The sequence below is a fragment of the Chiloscyllium plagiosum genome, unplaced genomic scaffold (assembly GCF_037043375.1).
Source record: "Chiloscyllium plagiosum isolate Xiang-an unplaced genomic scaffold, Cpla_swu_hap1 HiC_scaffold_14, whole genome shotgun sequence".
NCBI lineage: Eukaryota > Metazoa > Chordata > Chondrichthyes > Orectolobiformes > Hemiscylliidae > Chiloscyllium > Chiloscyllium plagiosum.
The window spans coordinates 14,225,921-14,246,827 of NW_028270152.1; the positions used below are offsets into that span (position 1 = coordinate 14,225,921).

The 20,907-nt window shown below is 51.8% G+C and overlaps 1 protein-coding gene across 1 annotated transcript in view; it reads right to left on the reverse strand.

The window, feature by feature from the left end:
* The window catches only part of LOC122558835 (high mobility group protein HMG-I/HMG-Y), a 266,190-nt gene that overhangs the window by 168,535 nt on the left and 76,748 nt on the right, over positions 1–20,907 (reverse strand). The window contains exon 2 of the mRNA XM_043707656.2: positions 16,333–16,645. Within this exon, the coding sequence (XP_043563591.1) occupies positions 16,333–16,452 (120 nt within the window). The 5' untranslated portion in view covers positions 16,453–16,645. The remainder of the gene's footprint in view (positions 1–16,332; positions 16,646–20,907) is intronic.

The following is a 20,907-nucleotide window of genomic DNA, read 5'->3' on the forward strand; positions in this document are numbered from 1 at the left end:
CTCCGTGTACATTCCCACCGTCCACACTCACCCCACCGTCCACACTCCCCCCACTGTGCACAACCCCCACCACCATCCACACCCCTCCCACCATCCACACACCTTCCACCATCCACACCCCGCACACCGTCCACACTCCCCCCACAGTCCATACTCCCCCCACCATCCACAACCCTCCCACCGTCCACACTCCCCCAATGTCCACATCCCTCCCACCGTCCACACCCTGCACACCATCCACAACCTGCCCACCATCCATACTTCACCCACCGTCCACAATCTCCCCACCGTCCACACTCCGCCCACCATCCACACTCCGCCCACCGCCCACACTCCCCCCACCATCCACACCCCTTCCACCGTACACACTCCCCCCACAATCCACATACCCCCCACCGTCCACACTACTCCCACCATCCACACTACTCCCACCATCCACACTCCCTCCCACTGTGTACATTCCCATCGTACACACTCCCGCCACCGTCCACACCCACCCACTGTTCACATTCCCCCCCACCATCCTCACCCCTCCCACCGTTCACACTCCTCCTACCGTCCACACCCGTCCACCGTCCACACCTCCCCCCTCCGTCCACACTCCCCCCCCACAGTCCACATTCCCCCCTACCGTCGACACAACCCCCACCGTCCACACCCCTCCCCCATCCACACCCACCCACCATCCACACTCCCCACACCGTCCACACTCCCCACCAAGCACACCATCACCCCCTGTCCACACTCTTCCCACCGTCCATACTCCCCGTGTCCACACTCCCTCCCACCGTCCACACTCCCCCCACCGTCCACACTCCCCACCAGGCACACTCCCCCCACCGTCCACACTCCCCCCACCGTCCACACTCCCCCCACCGTCCACACACCCACCACCATCCACACCCCTCCCACCGTCCACACTCCCTCCACCATCCACACCCCCCCTCCCTCCTCATCCCTCCCACCGTTCACACTCCTCCCACTGTCCACATCCGTCCACCATCCACATTCCCCTCACCGTCCACACTCCCCCAACTGTCCACACCCCTCCCACCGTCCACACCCTGCCCACCATCCACACTCCCCCCACCGTCCACAGTCTCCCCACCGTCCACACTCCGCCCACCGTCCACACCCCGCACACCGTCCACTCCCCGGACACCGTCCACACCCCAGACACCATCCACACCCCTCCTACCGTCCACACCCCACCTACCGTCCACACCCCACCCACCGTCCACACACCCCCCACCGTCTACACCCCCCCCACCGTACACACTACCAACACTATCCACACTCCCCACCACCGTCTACATTCCCACCGTCCACACTGCCCCCACTGTCCACTCTCTCCCCACCATGCACAACCCCCACCGCCATCCACACCCCTCCCACCATCCACACACCCGCCCACTGTCCACAACCCTCCCACCATCCACACACCGCACACCGTCCACACCCCGCACACCGTCCACACTCCCCCCACCGACCACAAACCCCCCACCGACCACACCCCTTCCACCGTCCACACCCCTTCCACCATCCACACCCCTCCTACCGTCCACACTCCTCCCACCGTCCACACCCCTTCCACCGTCCACACCCCTTCCACCGTCCACACTCCCCCCACTGTCCACACCTCTTCCACCGTCCATACCCCTCCCACCGTCCTCACCCCTCCCACCATTCACACTCCTCCCATCGTCCACACCCGTCCACACCCCTCCCACCGTCCACACCCCTCCCACTGTCCACACCCCTTACACTGTCCACACCCCTTACACTGTCCACACTCCCCCCACTGTCCACACTCCCCCCACCGTCCACACTCCCCCCACCGTCCAAACCCCTCACACCGTCCAAACCCCTCACACCGTCCAAACCCCTCCCACTGTCCACACTCCCCCCACCGTGCACAACCCCCAACACCATCCACACCCCTCCCACCATCCACACACCTCCCACCATCCACACCCCGCACACCGTCCACACTCCCCCCACCGTCCACACTACTCCCACCATCCACACTCCCCCCCCACTGTGTACATTCCCACCGTCCACACTCACCCCCTGTCCACACTCCCCCCACCGTCCACACTCACCCCCGCCACCGTGTATATTCCCACCGTCCACACTCACCCCTTGTCCACACTCCCCCCACCGTCCACACTCCTCCCACTGTCCACACTCCTCCCACTGTCCACACATCACCCACCGTCCACAGTCCCCTCCACCATCAACACTCCTCCCACAGTGCACAACCCTCCCACCGTCCACACCCACCCACCATCAACACCACCCCCACCGTCCACACTCGCCCCCACCGTCCACACTCCCCCCCCACCGTCCACACCCGCCCACTGTTCACATTCCCTCCCACCATCCTCACCCCTCCCACCGTTCACACTCCTCCCACCGTCCACACCCGTCCACCATCCACACTCCCCCCACCGTCCACACTCCCCCCACGGTCCACATTCCCCCTACCGTCCACACAACCCCCCACCATTCACACAACACCCCACCGTCCACATCCCTCCCACCGTCCACACTCCCCCCACCGTCCACACTCCCCCCACCGTCCACACACCCACCACCATCCACACCCCTCCCACGTCCACACTCCCTCCACTATCCACCGCCCGACCGTCCACACCCCTCCCACCGTCCACACCCCTCCCACCGTCCACACTCTCCCCACCATCTAAATCCTTCCCACCGTCCACTCCCCCCGACCGTCCACACCCCCTCCACCATCCACACCTCCCGCACAGTCCACACTCCCCCCACCATCTACAACCTCCCCACTGTCCACAACCCCCACTGTCCACACCACCCCACTGTCGACAACCCTCCAACCGTCCACACTCCCCCACCGTCCACACTCCCCCCACCGTTCACACCCCTCCCACAGTCCACACTTCCCCCACCGTCCTCATTCCTCCTATTGTCCACACTCCCCCCACCGTCCACACTCCCCCCACCGTACACACCCCTCCCAGCGTCCACACCCCTCCCACCATCCCACACCCCTCCCACCATCCAACACCCCTCCCACCATCCAACACCCCTCCCACCATCCATACTCACCCCCCACCGTGTACATTCCCACCGTCCACACTCACCCCTTGTCCAAACACCACCCACCGTCCACAACCCTCCCACCGTCCACACCCACCCATCAACACCACCCTCACCATACACACTCACCCCACCGTAGACACTCCGCCCACCGTCCACACCCCACACACCGTCCACACCGCGCACACTATCCACACTCCCCCCACCGTCCACACCCCTTCCACCGTCCACACTCCCCCCACTGTCCACACCCTTCCCACCTGCCACACTCCCCCCACCGTCCACAGTCTTCCCACCGTCCACACCCCGCACACCGTCCACACTCCCCCCACTGTCCACATCCCTTGCACCGTCCACACCCCTCCTACCATCCACACTCCCCCCACCGCCCACACTCCCCTCACCGCCCACACTCCTCCCACCATCCATACTCCCCCCCCCACCGTGTACATTCCCACCGTCCACACTCACCTCCTGTCCACACTCCTCCCACTGTCCACACTCCCCCCACCGTCCACACTCACCCCTTGTCCAAACACCACCCACCGTCCACAACCCTCCCACCGTCCACAACCCTCCCACCGTCCACACCCACCCATCAACACCACCCTCACCATACACACTCACCCCACCGTAGACACTCCCCCCACTGTCCACACCCGCCCACTGTCCACACTCCCCCCCACCATCCATACCGCTCCCACCGTCCACACCCTTCTACCGTCCACACTCCCCCCATCGAGCGCACTCCACCCACCATCTGCACTCCCCCCAACGTCCACACCCCCCAACTTCCACACTCCCTACCACCGTCCACACTCCCCCCACATTCCACCTTTCCCCTCACTGTCCACACACCCGCCCATCGTTCACACTCCCCCTCCCGTCCACACTCCTCCCACCGTCCACGCCCACACACCGTCCACACTCCCCACACCGTCCACACCTGCCCACTGTTCACATTCCCCTCCACCGTCCACACCCCTCCTACCGTCCACACTCCTCCCACCGTCCACACCCCTTCCAGTGGCCACACCCCTCCAACCGTCCACACTCCCCCCACTGTCCACACACCGCCCACTGTCCACACTCCCCTCACCGTCCACAATCCCCCCACCATCCACAATCCCCCACCATCCACACCCCTCCCACTGTCCACACCCCACCCACTGTCCACACTCCCCCAACCGTCCACACTCTCCCCACCGTCCACACCCCCCCACCACCGTCCACACCCCTCACACCGTCCACACCCTGCACACCGTCCACACTCCCCCCACCATCCACACACCCCCCACCGTCCACACACCCCCCACCGTCCACACGCCTTCCACCGTCCACACCCCTTCCACCATTCATACCCCTCCTACCGTACACACTCCTCCCACCGTCCACACCCGTCCCACCATTCACACTCCCCACCACCGTCCACACCCGTCCCACCATTCACACTCCCCCACCGTCCACACTCCCCCCACCATCCACACCCCTCCCAACGTTCACACTCCCCCCACTGTCCACACTCCCTCCACCGTCCACACTCCCTCCACCGTCCACACTCCCTCCACCGTCCACACTCCCCCCACCGTCCACACTCCCCCCACCGTCCACACTCCCTCCACCGTCCACACTCCCCCCACCGTCCACACTCCCCCCACCGTCCACACTCCCCCCACCGTCCACACTCCCCCCACCGTCCACACTCCCCCCACCGTCCACACTCCCCCCACCGTCCACACTCCTCCCACCATCCACACTCCCCCCCACCGTCCTCACCCCTCCCACCGTTCACACTCCTCCCACTGTCCACATCCGCCCACACTCCCCCCACCGTCCACACTCCCCCCACCGTCCACACCCCTCTCACGGTCCACACCACCCCCACCGTCCAAACTCGCCCCACTGTACACACTCCCCCCCACCATCCACACTCCCTCCCACCGTCCACATTCCCCTCCACTGTCCACACTCCCCCCCCACCATCCACACTCCCCCCCAACCGTCCACACTCCCCCCCCACCGTCCACACTCCCCCCCCACCGTCCACACTCCCCCCCACCGTCCACACTCCCCCCCACCGTCCACACTCCCCCCCACTGTCCACACTCCCCCCCACCGTCCACATTACCCCCCACCGTCCACACTCCCCCCACGGTCCACTCCACTACCAACGTCCACAGTCACCCCCTGTCCACACCCCTCCCACCGTCCACAACCCACCCACCGTCCACACTCCCCCCACCGTCCACACCCCTCTCACGGTCCACACTCCCCCCACTGTCCAAACTCGCCCCACCGTCCACACTCCCACCCACCGTCCACACTCCCCCCACCGTCCACACCCCTCTCACGGTCCACACTCCCCCCACTGTCCAAACCCGCCCCACCGTACACACTCCCCCCGTCCACTCCGCTACCAACGTCCACAGTAACCCCCTGTCCACACCCCTCCCACCGTCCACAACCCACCCACCGTCCACACTCCCTACACTGTCCACACCCCCCCCACCGTGTACATTCCCACCGTCCACACCCCTCCCACCGTCCACACCAGTCCCACTGTTCACACTCCCTCCACCGTCCACACCCCGCAACCTTCCACACTCCGCCCCACCGTCCTCACCCCTCCCACCGTTCACACTCCTCTCACCGTCCATACCCGTCCACACTCCCCCCACCGTCCACACTCTCCCCACCGTCCACATCCTGCCCACCATCCACTCTCCCCCCACCGTCCACAGTCTCCTCACCGTCCACACCCCACACACCATCGACACCCCTCCCACCGTCCACACCAGTCCCAACGTTCATACTCCCTCCACCGTCCACACGCCCCCACCATCCACACTCCCCCCCACCGTCCTCACCCCTCCCACCATTCACACTCCTCCCACCGTCCACACCCGTCCAAAATCCCCGCACCGTCCACACTCCCCCCACCGTCCACACCCCTCCCACAGTCTGCACTCCCCGCACCGTCCACACTCCCCCCACCGTCCACACTCCCCCCACCGTTCACACCCCTCCCACCGTCCGCACTCCCCTCACCGTCCACACACCTCTTCCAACATCCACACTCCCCCCACCGTCCACACCCCTCCCACTGTCCACACTGCTCCCACCGTCCACACCCCCCCACTGTCCACAATCCCCCCACACTCCACACCCACCCACCGTACACTCTCCCCTCCCCACCGTCCACACGCCCCTCCCCACCGTCCACACTCCCCTCCCCACCGTCCACACTTGCTCCACTGTCCTTTTTGCAAACCCTTCATTGCAAACTTAATCCCAGTAAATCCTGTAACTTCTGGGCTAGCACAGGATCAATTAAAAATAAAACTCTATTGAAGCAACATAAAATCCGAAAAGATCATCAAATGTACTTCAGCAAGGCAAGTTTGTGTGGCTTCCATGTGAATCCCATCCTGTACCTGTCCTGAGGTACAGTGAAAAATGTTGTTTTGAGTGCTATTTGGGCAGATCATACCACACAAAGTGCATCAGGGTAACAGAACAGAGTGCAGAATACAGTTACAGCTGCGGAGGAGGTGCACAGAGAGAGAGAGAGAGTGAGAGATCAGAATTAACATTGGAGAGGAACACTCAAAAGTCTGATAACAGCGGGGAAGAAGCTGTTCTTGGATGTGTTCCTGTGTGTCCTCAACCTTTTATATCTTCAGTCCGATGGAAGAGAACATAACCAGCGTGGTAAGGGTCTCTGGTGGCTGCTTTCCCAAGGCCATGGGAAATACAGATGGAAGTTGTGGGGAAGGATCATTTGACCTGAAACGTTAACTGATTTCTCTTCACAGATGCTGCCAGACCTGCTGAGCTTTTCCAGCAATTTCTGTTTTTTGTCTCTGATTTACAGCATCTGCAGTTCACTCTGCTTTCAGTGAATGGGAGAGGCTTGTTTGTGTGGTGGACTGGGCTGCGTTCACAACTCTGTCATCTTTTATGGTTTTGGGAAAAGCAGGTGACACACCAAGCCATGTGCATCCAGATAGGATGCTTCCAATACTATTTTGGGGCAATAACTACATTCCAGTTTAAAATCACACAACACCAGGTTATGGTCCAACAGGTTTAATTGGAAGCACACTAGTTTTCGGAGCGCCGCTCCCTCATCAGGTGATTGTGGAGGGCTCGATCATAACACAGAATTTATAGCAAAAATTTGCAGTGTGATGTAACTGAAATTATACATTGAAGAATTGATTGTCTATTAGGCCTTTCATCTGTTAGAATACAGTGATAGTTTCACTTCTTTCATGTGTAAATCACAAAACCTTTTTTTTTAAAAGTTGCATTCTTGGTTGCCTTCCAGAGGTACACAAAGCCAACACACCGGGACGTCCCATTGTGTCGGGCAATGGGACCCTATGTGAGAATCTCTCTGGCTATGTGGAAGGCATCTTGAAACCTATTGTACAGGGGATCTCCAGCTTCTGTCGCGACACTACGGATTTCTTACAGAAACTCAGCACCCATGGACCAGTCGAACCGGGAACATTCCTTGTCACAATGGACGTTTCCGCACTCTACACCAGCATCCCCCACAATGATGGCATCGTAGCAACAGCCTCAGTACTCAACACCAACGACTGCCAATCTCCAAACACCATCCTACAACTCATCCGCTTTATCCTTGATCACAACATCTTCACCTTTGACAACCAATTCTTCATCCAGACACACGGAACAGCCATGGGGACCAAATTTGCACCCCGATATGCCAACATTTTTATGCACAGGTTCGAACAAGACTTCTCCTCTATGCAGGATCTCCAACCAACATTGTACACCAGGTACATTGATGACATTATCTTCCTCTGGACCCATGGCAAGGAGTCACTGATAAAACTACACAGTGACATCAACAAGTTTCGTCCCACCATCAAACTCACCATGGACTACTCTCGACTGTCTGTCTCATTCTTGGACACGTGCGTCTCCATCAAGGACGGACACCTCAGCACCACACTCTACGGCAAACCCACAGACAACCTCACAATGCTACACTTCTCCAGCTTCCACCCAAAACATATTAAAACAGCCATTCCCTATGGATAAGCCCTACACATACACCAGATCTGCTCAGATGAGGAGGAACGTGATGGACACCTGGAAGTACTCAAGGATGCCCTCACAAGAACGGGGTACGATGTTCAACTCATCGACCGCCAGTTCCGACGTGCCACAGCAAGGAACCGTAATGACCTCCTCAGGAAACAGACACGTGCTGCAACTGACAGGGTACCCTTTGTTGTTCAGTACTTCCCGGGGCTGAAAAATTACGCCATGTTCTTCGTGACCTGCAACACATTATCAATGAGGATGAGCACCTCACCAAGACCTTTCCCACACCTCCACTACTTGCCTTTAAACAACCGCCAAACCTCAAACAGATCATTGTTCGTAGCAAACTGCCCAGCTCTCAGGACAACTCCATACAACCCTGCCACGGTGGATGCTGCAAGATGTGTCAGATTGTGGAAATAGATACCACTATTACGCGTGGGAACACCTCCCACCTTGTACATGCCAGGTACTCATGTGACTCAGCCAACGTTGTCTATCTTATACGTTGCAGGCAAGGATGCCCAGAGGCATGGTACATTGGGGAAACCGAGCAAAGGCTACGACAACGGATGAAGGGGCACCGCACAACAATCAACAGACAGGAGGGTTCCCTCCCAGTTGGGGAACACTTCAGTGGTCCAGATCATTCAGCCTCGGACCTTCGGGTGACCATCCTCCAAGGTGGACTTCGGGACAGGCAGCAGAGGAAAGTGGCTGAGCAGAGGCTGATAGCTAAATTTGGTACCCATAGGGAGGACCTCAACCGGGACCTTGGGTTCATGTCACATTACAGGTGATCACCATTGCACTGTACACACACACAGATATTCCTACACACACACACTCACACACACACACAGGCACTCCTATACACACATACACACATACACAAATACACACCCTTATAGACACACAGACTCACACACATGCACCCCCTCACAGACTTAAGACACACTGCACTTACTACACATACACACACTTTCTCACACTCACAACCCCCACCCCAGACAGACACACACACACAGACAGACAAAGACCCACATCCACGCATATATTTTGTGTGATGAATTTTTTTGGTACTTTCAGAGTTACATTGCACTTTGCTCAAAAACCATATACATTCATATAGAACTCTGAGCTCAAAAACTGAATGAATTTATGTAAAACTCTGTTATCGCACTTTTTAGATTGGAATCAATCTAAACATCAGGTCATAGACAGAGAACACAGGGGGCTAACACCTTCAACATATTGTCTAGCTATCACCATTGTTAACAGCTAACCCGAGAATGCAACTTTAAAAAAAAGGGTTTTGTGATTTACACATGAAAGAAGTGAAACTATCGCTGTATTCTAACAGATGAAAGGCTTAACAGACAATCAATTCTTCAATGTATAATTTCAGTTACATCGCACTGTAAATTTTTGCCATAAATTCTGTGTTGCGATCGAGCCCTCCACTATCACCTGATGAAGGAGCGTCACTCCGAAAGCTAGTGCACTTCCAATTAAACCTGTTGGACTATAACCTCGTGTTGTGTGATTTTTAAACTTTGTACACCCCAGTCCAACACCGGCATCTCCGAATCATGACTACATTCCAGTTGTAAGAGATCAATTATTCCTTAGTGGAGCCATAGCTCAAAACTGCTCTAAACTGTCTCCATGCAATGGCACTCTGACCTACAGCACACCCACTGTGAGAATGGACAAGATTGGTACCAAGCCAGATCCCCTTGCATTTAATTCCATCGTTTCCTTTTGTGGAATAGACATGTGAAAACTACCAGGGGCACCCCTCCCAGGTGACATCTCCTCACCATTTCCTGACCACTCACAGGGTCACCAGAAGTAATATAGAGAAGGACATTGCAATTGTCCAAAGCTAGAATCTGGAATCCAGTCCCCTTTTGGTATACTCTCTGAAGTAGCGTAGAAAGCAGGGCAACCCAATCATAAGCGATTTGTACACTGCTCACCCCCACCTCCCCCAGGGCAACTGGGGAAGGGCAATAAATGCTGGCCTAGCCATCAATGACCCAGGAGTGAATAAAAGAAACAGCACGATGATAATAACCAGAACACCATGAAATTGTGCCACGGGATATTTCAGAGTCACCAGTTAGACCTGATTTGGAGATGCTGGTGTTGGACTGGGGTGTACAAAGTTAAAAATCACAACAACACCAGGTTATAGTCCAACAGGTTTAATTGAAAGCACTGGCTTTCGGAGTGCTGCTTTTTGACAATCACCTGATGAAGGAGAGGCACTCCGAAAGCTTGTGCTTCCAAATAAACCTGTTGGACTATAAACTGGCGTTGTGTGATTTTTAACCAATTAGACCAGACAGGACCTCAAATTAATGTCTGATCTGAACAATTGTAACACATCGGTATCTGATTTGGGGAGATGTAGCATAGAGTCAATAAACAAGAGGTTTCTGGCCCAGAAACCTGGGGGATTGGGGGTCATATCACACCAGGGTGAACGGCAAAATGTGAATTCCATTCATAAATCAGAAATTAAAATCTGGTCCAGTGGTGATTATGAAACCATTGTCAGTTATAAAAACTCATCTGGTTCACAGATGTCCTCTGAAGAAGGATATCTGCCATCTTTACCTAGTTTGGCCTACATGTGAACCACAGTATTGTGCTGAATTCTCAAATGCCCTCTGAAATGATGAAGTGGGCCGTGAATTGAATCGTGCTGTTACAAAGTCCAAACAAAGGAGTGAAACTGGATGGACCACATGGCACTAACCCTAGCTCTGGGAGAGATCACAGCACATAGATCCCTGAAGGATCCTCTCCATTGACATCAGGGGCCTGTAATCTAAACTGGTGATCTGTCCCATAGACTAGTGAGACACCAGCCTGACATTGTCACAGTCACAGAGACTCGTCCTTCTAAACTCCACCAGACCCACAGTCCACAGCTGCTCTTCATGGTACAAGCCCTTCATCCCCGGGATCATTCTGATAAACATCCTCAGGACCCGCTCCAAGACTAATACATCCTTCCTTCAAAACAGGGCCCAAAATGCACCCAATATTCCCCAGGTGATCTGACCAGGGCCTTGTACAGCCTCAGCAATTCCTTTCTTCCTTCAGCTCACCTTTTGGCTTAAAACTGTTAAAATCGCCAGTTCTGATGTAACGTCATTGAACTGAAACATTGGACAAAATTGTACCATCCCCTTTTTTGTTTCTGGGTGCTGTGTAGTCAGAGGGAAATTTGGAAAACTACAACAGGAAGACATATATGCTCACATGGTTGTTAAACAGAAAAATTGAACTGACTACAGTGAAAACTTATGAATGACAGGCAGTCTCCCACCCTCCACACAGTCTCTATTCCCCCCCCCCCCCCCACAGTGTCTATTCCCCCCCCCCACTGTCTCTGTTCCCTCCCGCACAATCTCTGTTCCCCCCCCCCCCCACAGTGTCTGTTCGCCTCAGTGTCTGTTCCACCCCCACACAATCTCTGTTCCCCCCCACAGTCTCTGCTCCCCCCCCACAGTCTCACTGTTCCCCCCCAGTCTCTGCTCCCCCCTCACAGTCTCTGTTCCCCCCTCACAGTCTATGTTTCCCCCCCCACAGTCTCTGTTTCACCCCCACAGTCTCTGCTCCACCCCAGTGTCTCTGGTCCCCCCCCACAGTCTCTCTGGTCCCCCCCACAGTCTCTCTGGTCCCCCCCACAGTCTCTGTACCCCCTCAAAGTCTCTATACCCCCTCACAGTCTCTGTTCCCCTCCCTACAGTCTCTGTTCCCCCCCGTCTCTGTTCCCCCCGTGTCTGTTCCCCCCCCCCCACAGTCTCTGTTCCCCCCTCACAGTCTCTGCTTCCCCCCACAGTCTGTTCCCCCCCACAGTCTCTGTTCCCCCCCCCCAGTCTCTGTTCCCCCCCACAGTCTCTGTTCCACCCCCCAGTGTCTGTTCCACCCCCCAGTGTCTGTTCCCCCCCACAGTCTCTGTTCCCCTCCGTGTCTGTTCCCCCCCCCCCCACCACAGTCTCTGTTCCCAACCCCAGTGTCTGTATTCCCCCCACAGTCTCTGTTCCCCCCACCACAGTGTCTGTTCCCCCCCCACCACAGTCTCTGTTCCCTCCCACAGTCTCTGCTTCCCCCCCCACAGTCTCTGTTCCCCCCCCCACAGTGTCTATTCCCCCTCACAGTCTCTGTTTCCCCCTCCCTACAGTGTCTGTTCCCCCCCCCCCCACAGTTTCTGTTTCCCCCCCACAGTTTCTGTTTCCCCCCCACAGTCTCTGTTCCCTCCCCCAGTGTCTGTTCCCCCTCACAGTCTCTGTTCCCCCCCCCCAGTCTCTGTTCTCCCCCCACAGTCTCTGTTCCCCCTCCCACAGTCTCTGCTCCCCCCTCATAGTCTCTGTCCCCCTCCATAGTCTCTGTCCCCCCCCACAGTCTCTGCTCCCCCCTCATAGTCTCTGCTCCCCCCCCACCACGGTCTCTGTTCCCCCCTCACAGTCTCTGTTCCCCCTCCCACAGTCTCTGTTCCCCCTCCCACAGTCTCTGTTCCCCGCCCCCACAGTCTCTGCTCCCTTCCCCCACCCCCAGTCTCTCTGGTCCCCCCCCACCGTGTCTGCTCCCCCCCACAGTCTCTATTCCCCCCTACCACAGTCTCTGTTCACTCCACCCCCTCATAGTGTCTGTGACCCCCCCCCCCCACACACACACACACACAGTTACTGCTTCTCTGTGATTGATGGGCGGAGCTTTGGGAATAGGAGATCCGAGCATGGCTCAGGTTCAGTTTTGTGGGGAGCACGGCAGTACCAGCAGGTGGAAAGTCTATCACCCCCCAGTGTCTGTACCCCCCCCCCCCTCACAGTGTCTGGAATAGTGAAGCACACTGTGTCTGATGGTCAAGCATTTTACATTCCTAACCTCCATTGCCTCAATATCCAGCATTCACACCTTATTGGTTACCCTCTGTCAGGTTCACCGTCTTATTTGGGACTCACAATTAGGGTGGCACGATGGCTCAGTGGTTAGGACTGCAGCCTCACAGCGCCAGGTACCGGTGTTTGATCCCACCCTCGGGTGAAAGGCTGTGTGGAGTTTGCACATCCTGCCTCAATTTGTGTGGGTTTCCTCTGGGTGCTCTGGTTTCCTCCCTCAGTCCAAAGATGTGCAGGTTAGGGTGGATTGGCCAATCCAAAGTGCCCCACAGTGTCCAGGGATGTGTCGGCTAGGTGGATTAGTCATGGGCAATGCAGGTTTATGAAGATAGGTTGTGGGTGGGATGGTTTTTTGAGGGACAGTGCAGACTTGATGGGCCATCTGCATTATGGGCTGAGAGTGTAGTGCTGGAAAAGCACAGCATTAAGTTTTTCTGATGAAGAGCTTATTCCCGAAACATCGATTCTCCTGCTCCTCAGATGCTGCCTGACCTGTTGTGCTTTTCCAGCACTACACTCTTGACTCTAATCTCCAGCATCTGCAGTCCTCACTTTCTCCCATCTGCATTTTGGGAATTCTAATAAAAGTTTTAAGACCAACCACAGGTCCGGTTTCTCTCTCTGAACACGTTGCCAGACCTGCTGAGGATTGCCAAAAGTTTCTGGATTTACCTCTTATGGTAAACTGGTCTGGCCAGTATAGGAATTCTTGTCATTCATTAATGGGATGTCCGCAGTGCTTGTTCTAACTAATTAATATTACTGGACCATGATAAACTGGAACATGGAACCGTTTAGACAGGAGATTTATCATGTGAATTGTTGTCATCAAAAACTTTAAAAAGTCCTAGAGAAAGTGGTTTGCCGATTATATCCAAATGTCAAACGATTCTGTGCAATGAGAGTTCAGTTTAAGGAGAGATAAGAAATGGGTTTCATGGACTGATTGTTGGACAAACAGATTCTAATCACCCCAGGATCTGTCCTGAAGGTGGACAAGCGACAGCCTATGAACTAAAGTTTCTTTTTCAGTACACACGCATGCACGCGTACACATGCGCATCTTCTGTCATTCTTTAACTGTTAGCAAGTGAATCTTATTGACAGGAAAACAATGGCACAGTGCGAGTTGAAAACATTCTATCTTCTGCAGTCAAAGCCTTGACAAGTGGAGGTGTTGTTCCTAGTTCCCTACGATATCGCTGCAGAGCTGGTTCGACTTTTCTTGGATATGAATGAATGTATGGACGGGATTAAGGGGATATAGTTTAAACCTGTACAGTAGTTTAGTTAATAATTTTGCTGATTGTTTAACAAATATACGTGTTCTGACTAAAGGAGTCATTTTTGAGTTATTGACGAAACCTGGTGAGACATTTTTGTTCTCAAAATCAGGAATAAGGAGAAACAATTGACCAATCTTGATCAAATAATGCATTTACATTTTTGGCCTGGCTTAAGGAATTGTTGAGCTTAATTACCAGAGTATTCCTCCTGTAAGGGTCATCACACTCGCTAGGCCCTGATTGCTCTCCAAGGTGCTGGTGAGCTGCTTCTTTGAATCACTGCTGGGATTGGAAGGAGATACACCCACAATGTCATTAGAGAGAGAGGTCCAGAACTTTGGTCCAGCAACACTGAAGGAACAGCGATATATTTCCAAGTCAGGAGAATGAGTGACTTGGAATGGAACTTGTTAGTGGTGGTGTTCCCATATTCCAATTATTTACAATTTAAAGTAATAACTTGGATGTGTGTTCTGAATGTACTACAGCCAAATCTGCAGATGATACTAAAATAGTCAGTTGCAATAAAGACATTTACAAATGGATTCGGACAGGTTAGGTGAATGGGCCAAAATACGGCAGATTGAGTTAAACGTGATTAAGTGTGAGGTTATCCATTTTGCTCAGAAGAGAAAAATGCAACTTATTATCCAAGTGGAGGGAAATTTCAGAGTGCTTCAGTGCAGAGGGATCTGGGTGTCTTAGTGTATGAATTAGTGCTAGAAACTAGTATGCAGGTACAGTGGGTTGTAAGGAAGGCAAAGGGAATTTGGACATTTATTGCTAGAGGAAAAGAGTAATCTCAAACTTTTAACATTTGCCTGTACGTGTGTTTTTGTTTTTGCCGCTGTTTACTTATTATTTACTATCTACGCTATTTAACTTTGTGATCTGCCTGTATTGCTCGCAAGACAAAGCTTTTCACTGTGCCTCACGTGACAATAAATTCAATTCAATTCATAAACATAAGCAAGTGTTGTTGCAACTGTACAACTCATTAGTGTGAATGTATCTGGAGTACTGAGTATAGCTTTAATCCCGTTATCCAAGGAGAGATGTCATTGCTTTGGAGGCAGTCCAGAAAAGGTTCACTCGATTGATTGCAGAGGTCAGGGCTTGTCTAATAAACAGAGGTTGAGCAGTTTAGGTGTAAACTCTCTGGAGTTAAGAGGAATGAGAGGAGTTCTAATTGAGGAATAAAAGACACCAAAGGGGATTGACAAATTGGACGGAGAGAAGGTCTTTCCTCTCATGGGGGCAATGTAGAACGAGAGGTCGTAGTTTTAGGATAAGGGGTGGCAGATTTATTACAGAGATGAGGAGAAATTACTGCTCTCAAAGGGCGGTGAAGCTGTGGAATTTACTACCCCAGAATGCAGGAGATGCTGAGACACTGAATAAATTGAAGGAGATAGACAGATTTTTAATTTGTAATGGGTTAAAGGTTATGCAGAACAAAAAGGAAAGTGGAGCAGAGGCCGAGATGGGGTCAGCCATAACCTGTCAAATGGCGGAGCAGGCTTGAGGGGGATGAATTGCCAGTTCCTTGTCCTTATGTATCTGATGCCCTTCGAAGTGATAGATGATGTAATTGTGCTTTCAATGGAGCCTTGGTGAGTTACTGCTGTGGACCTTGTGGATGGGTTCACGCTGTTGTCATTATGTGTCAGTGGTGAAGGGGGTAAATATTAAAGGTGGTGGATGGGGTGCCAATCAAGTGGGCTACTTTGTCCTGGATGCTATTGGGCACCTTGAATGCTTGTAGAGTTGCACCCATCCAGGCAGATGGATGCCAAATTGACTTTGTTGAGTGATTCTCCAGCAAAGAGGAGGTAAGGGATTGATTTTTGTGGTGTAAATTGTCAGACACACAGAAGCATGCTTGGATCTGTCCTGGAGATGGCCAAGTCAGTGTTACCCGATGAAGGTACTGCTTGTGTTGCTATGGAAACCCAAAGGCTTACTTGAGGCTGCTTCTTGGGCCTTCCTCGTCCTCTCCTCACGGGTTCAGCTGCTGGAGCAGGCTGTTTGGCAGCTGCTGCGGCCTGTCTGGATGGTCCCTCTCTTGCCCCGCTGTTGCTCATTGCTCTTTTCGTTTGGCTGGGGTGGGGAGCTGGGGGGGTGGGGGGTGGGGGGGGGGAAGAGACTTCCTGAGATCTTCAGAACAAAAGAGGGTGGGAGCTGATGCTGCAATGACGACTGTTTGCCCAAGAGTTGGAAGGCCCCACACCTGAGCAAAAGGCTGACTCTTCAATCCAGTTAAAAAAGAAACGTTACCTACAAAGAGAAAGAAAAATCGATCAATGCCTAATTCTGACGACAACTTCTATCCAGACAGACTTTGTGTAGCAAAAGATGGTTCCCACCCTTCCTTCACCAAGCGGTTTATAAGAAATTGAAGATCAACTTATAGACAAACGTGATGATGGAAAGCACAGCCAAAGAGGCAGATACTTAGAAAGGACCTTTAGAAGATGAAGATGGGAAAAGAGGGGCATTAAGGAGGAAGAAAGGGCTCCAGATTACTATTGTTCCAGAGGGTTCCACCACCAGTAAGCATTGATGAGGCAGCAGCTGAATGTACTTATTGTACAAAGATATCATACCCATACAACAAAGTCACATAACCCTCAGAGAGAGAAAAATTCTCATCTCAGTCCTAAAAGGGTGATTTTCAACCAGTGCCCCCAGTTCCGGACTCAGGAAACTTTCTCTTTCTTTGTCCACCTTGTCAAGATCACTCAAGATATTGCAAACTTCAGATTTGATGTCCTTATTTATAGAGAATTACAGATGTCCTTATTTCTGGAGAAAAATACTTGCATTGGAAACAGCTCAGAAAAAGTACGCAAGGCTGATTCCAGAGACAAAGGCAATGTCTTAGGAGGAAATATTGAGCAACTTATTCATTCTTTCATTGCAGTTTAGCAGGAGGATGACATTATTGAAAATTAATATTCAGATAGTGGTCGACAGATGCTGGTAGGTTGTTTTCCCTCGTGGGAGATTCTTGAACAAAAAGAGCATAATTTCAGGATAAGAAGTTTCCAAGTTAGCAATGAAGAGAAGTTTCCACTCCCAGAACATCATGAATCTTTGGAAATCTGTAAGAGACCTGGGTCATTGAGCAGTTGAATACCAAAATGGAATGGTCATTGATCTATAGATCTATGTGCAATGGGTATCTGGTGAACTTGAGGCCAAGATTGGGTCACCTAGAATACACTGAATTGCAAAGGGGCTGAATGGTCTCTTCTCCTCCTATTTCTGACTGTGGAAAGGAATGGGGACACATAGTAATGAGAGTCAGGAGGAGTTGGTGGGTTAAAGCTTGGCGTAGCCTGAAACAAGGAGGTCTCATGTGGGGAAAAAGAAGAACTAAGACTTTAAAGGAAATTGAGGAGAGAGAGTGATGAGGAGGACGAGGAGCTTGGTTGGACTGTCTGAACAGATTTGTAGAGAATGAAATGTTTTCCATACCCAACTCTCTATTTTTTGATCTGTGTCATGTTAGGCAACAATCCAGTCGTCATGATATTGCATCTGCTCCAATCACTGACCAAATGGTTACATTTATGTTAAAGTCTGGCTAGGGACCAGCAGGTTTGTTTTCAAAGTGTGAGATCCAGTAGCTATACTAAGGAATAAAGCCACAAGATTCCGTGGCTTTGGACAAACAGTGACACATTCTACTATACTATGTCAGAACTATAACACAATCCCGAGGGCATATGTATTTCCAACAGCCAGAATACAGGTGTTAGGTATGGGTAATAGATTGTGGTCAAATACCGCACAAAATAATTAGTGCAATTAAGACAGATTCCCCCCTGATTTCTCAATACACACCCTCCACCCACCCCCGGTCAGGTTGTAATGATGCAATTGGTCATGAAAATGTACTAAATTTCCCAACGGATCGCGATTCTTCACTTTTGCTGATTTAGCTTTGAAATTCCTTTTCTAGAGCTGTTCACCCATGGCTAATTCAATGCCTGCTCCCCTTCTAGATCATTACCCTCCTTTCCTGGATCTATGCTCCCCCATGCCTGTACGTCAAAACTGCACTTCAATAGTTCACAAAGAAAGCCTGAGACTTCGCAGACAGCTAGCTTCACCGATCTAGAGCTGCCCCTGGGAATTCCACCATCCCCCCCGCCCCCAGCCCCACTTTCAAGACAACTCCATCTCTGAGCCAAACTGAAGCATTAATGCTAGCAGCCTGTTTCCATGACCCTCACATCTTCCTCCAAAAGAGAGGAACAGTGAACGTCCCAAGTTATTAGCTCCGCAGGATTGGTTTTGAGTTCTGACTCCAACACTTCACTGTATGCTAATTCCTAGAACCTCTCCCTGAGTTCTGACTGCAGTGAGGAATTCAACTGCTCTGGACTCCTTCCTAATCCTATTCATAGAAATGGTGTAGTTCAACTGGCTTCCCAGCAACACAACTAACTGCAGCACTTCTAACATTGTTGGAGTCTGCAGATGTTGGAATCTGGACTGAAAGCAACAAATTGCTGGAGATCACAGCAGGTCAGGCAGCATCCATGGGGAGAAAGCAAGCTAACATTTCGAGTCTAGGTGGCTTGCTTTCTCTCCATGGAAGCTGCCTGACCTCATGTGACCTTCAGTAATTTTTGTTTTCATTCCTAACATTGTCTTCATCTAAAATCCTTACTCTGTGCCTGTGACCTTTGAAGAAACAGGAATTGCCCGAGTTGACCCTTGGAAAACCTTATAACTGGCCCTCCCCTGTTGCTGGGCAGAATTGAATATTGTCACCATGCATCTCTTGGAGAATTCTGTACCATAAATGTTACTGGTCATAAAATGCTGACTTGCTCAGTACAAAAAAAAGGATACAAATAGAGGAATTTGTTGCACATCACTAAGGTGGCTTACGCTTGAGTTGCATCAGATGGCTCAAATTGTTTTACCACAGGAATCCCTTCACACTGCAAAGCCCTTCTGTTGCTCTATGCATTTTTACAGACTGGCATCTTAAAATGGATTAAGCAGGCACTAACAAAAGGGACCTCTGCAAATGGTTTGCATGGGAAGGAAGGCTTTATTCTCCTTTCAGGAAAGAAAGCAGAGCTTTAACAAGAACCTAGCCAGGCCACACTTCAGAGAAACTGTATAAAATGGGAGAGAGAAAAAAAAACCCAGTTGACACATTGCAATACTAGCAAGATTAGACGTCCAGTCACTCACAAATTTCCCCTTCCCACACAGTTGTCTCGTTCTGAAGTATGAAGTACACAGTTTGTGTGTATTTTCCTAGTACCTTGAACATTATGAATGTTCCTGTTGCGTTACAGAATTGATAAATAACCTATGTTACTCTGCATATGGTTTTAATTGCATCAATGAGAAATCTTTAAAGGCAACGGGCATTGACTGAGTGTGTTAATCTGATTAATTAAGAGTCATTTGGGATGATGCACTGCAACACCAATATTCAGTCCATGATTCAAAAGGTTAATGGTCTTAAATGTTTATTGCTTTTTTTGTCCCCTTCTCATTTCCCTTAAGGCTAACAACTAGCAGAGATGAAGAATGGATCATTTCCTGCTGTACATTTTGTAACACTTCTGTCCTTATTCTCCTAGGACGGGTTAACAAAGGTAGTGAACATGAATGCTTATTGGGGGGGGGGGGGGGGGAAACAGTCTAACGTAGGGTCAAGGTTCACAAATACCTATTATTATTAACTTTCTTGTGTTAAAGTCAGACATCACACGACACCAGGTTATAGTCCAACAGGTTTACTTTAAATCACAAGTTTGTGGTTTCAAATAAACCTAGTGGATTACACCCTGGTATTGTGTGACGTCTGACTTTGTCCACACCAGTCCAACACTGGCACCTCCATGTAACGGCTACCATTTCTTGTGTTATTTATCTGCGTGTCTCCCTCTGTTCAGTTTTTCCGACAGTCTCGGGAACGAGAATCATTCTTCTGTCAATTACCTTCAGGAACAAAAAACTGGATTACTGCCTTTGTGGAATGGACCTCTCCCTTGTCTGAAAGATTTGTGAGGAGGACTCATGATTCCAGTCAATGCCTACCTCTGGAATGGCCTCTAGGCTCCATCTAGTCTTGCACCTAGCTCACATTTTTCATCCAGCTTCACTTTTTTTCCCACGGTATCCATGTTTTTGTCGCTGCTGTCCACCATCTTGCTCACCCAGATTCCCATATCTACCCATTGCTAGTGGCTGGGGTCGCATATTCTTGATGGGTGAACCTTCACAGGAGGTGAGTTCTACATTTTTTTTTGATTTGAGGGGACAATCCTGAAGTTGACCACTCCTCATTGACTCTCCAAGATTAAATACATGAAACCATCAATAAACAATCATCAGTCTGAGCTGAAATTAACAATGGCATTGCAACTTAGATCTGCATCTTCAGGTTGATTCACATTCTTTTGGAAATATCAAAAGTCCCCAGCAGATTATCCAGCTCGGGTGAAAAAAAGAGAAAAAAACACCAGACACGGGAATACAAAAGTGAACTATATTTCAGGTAA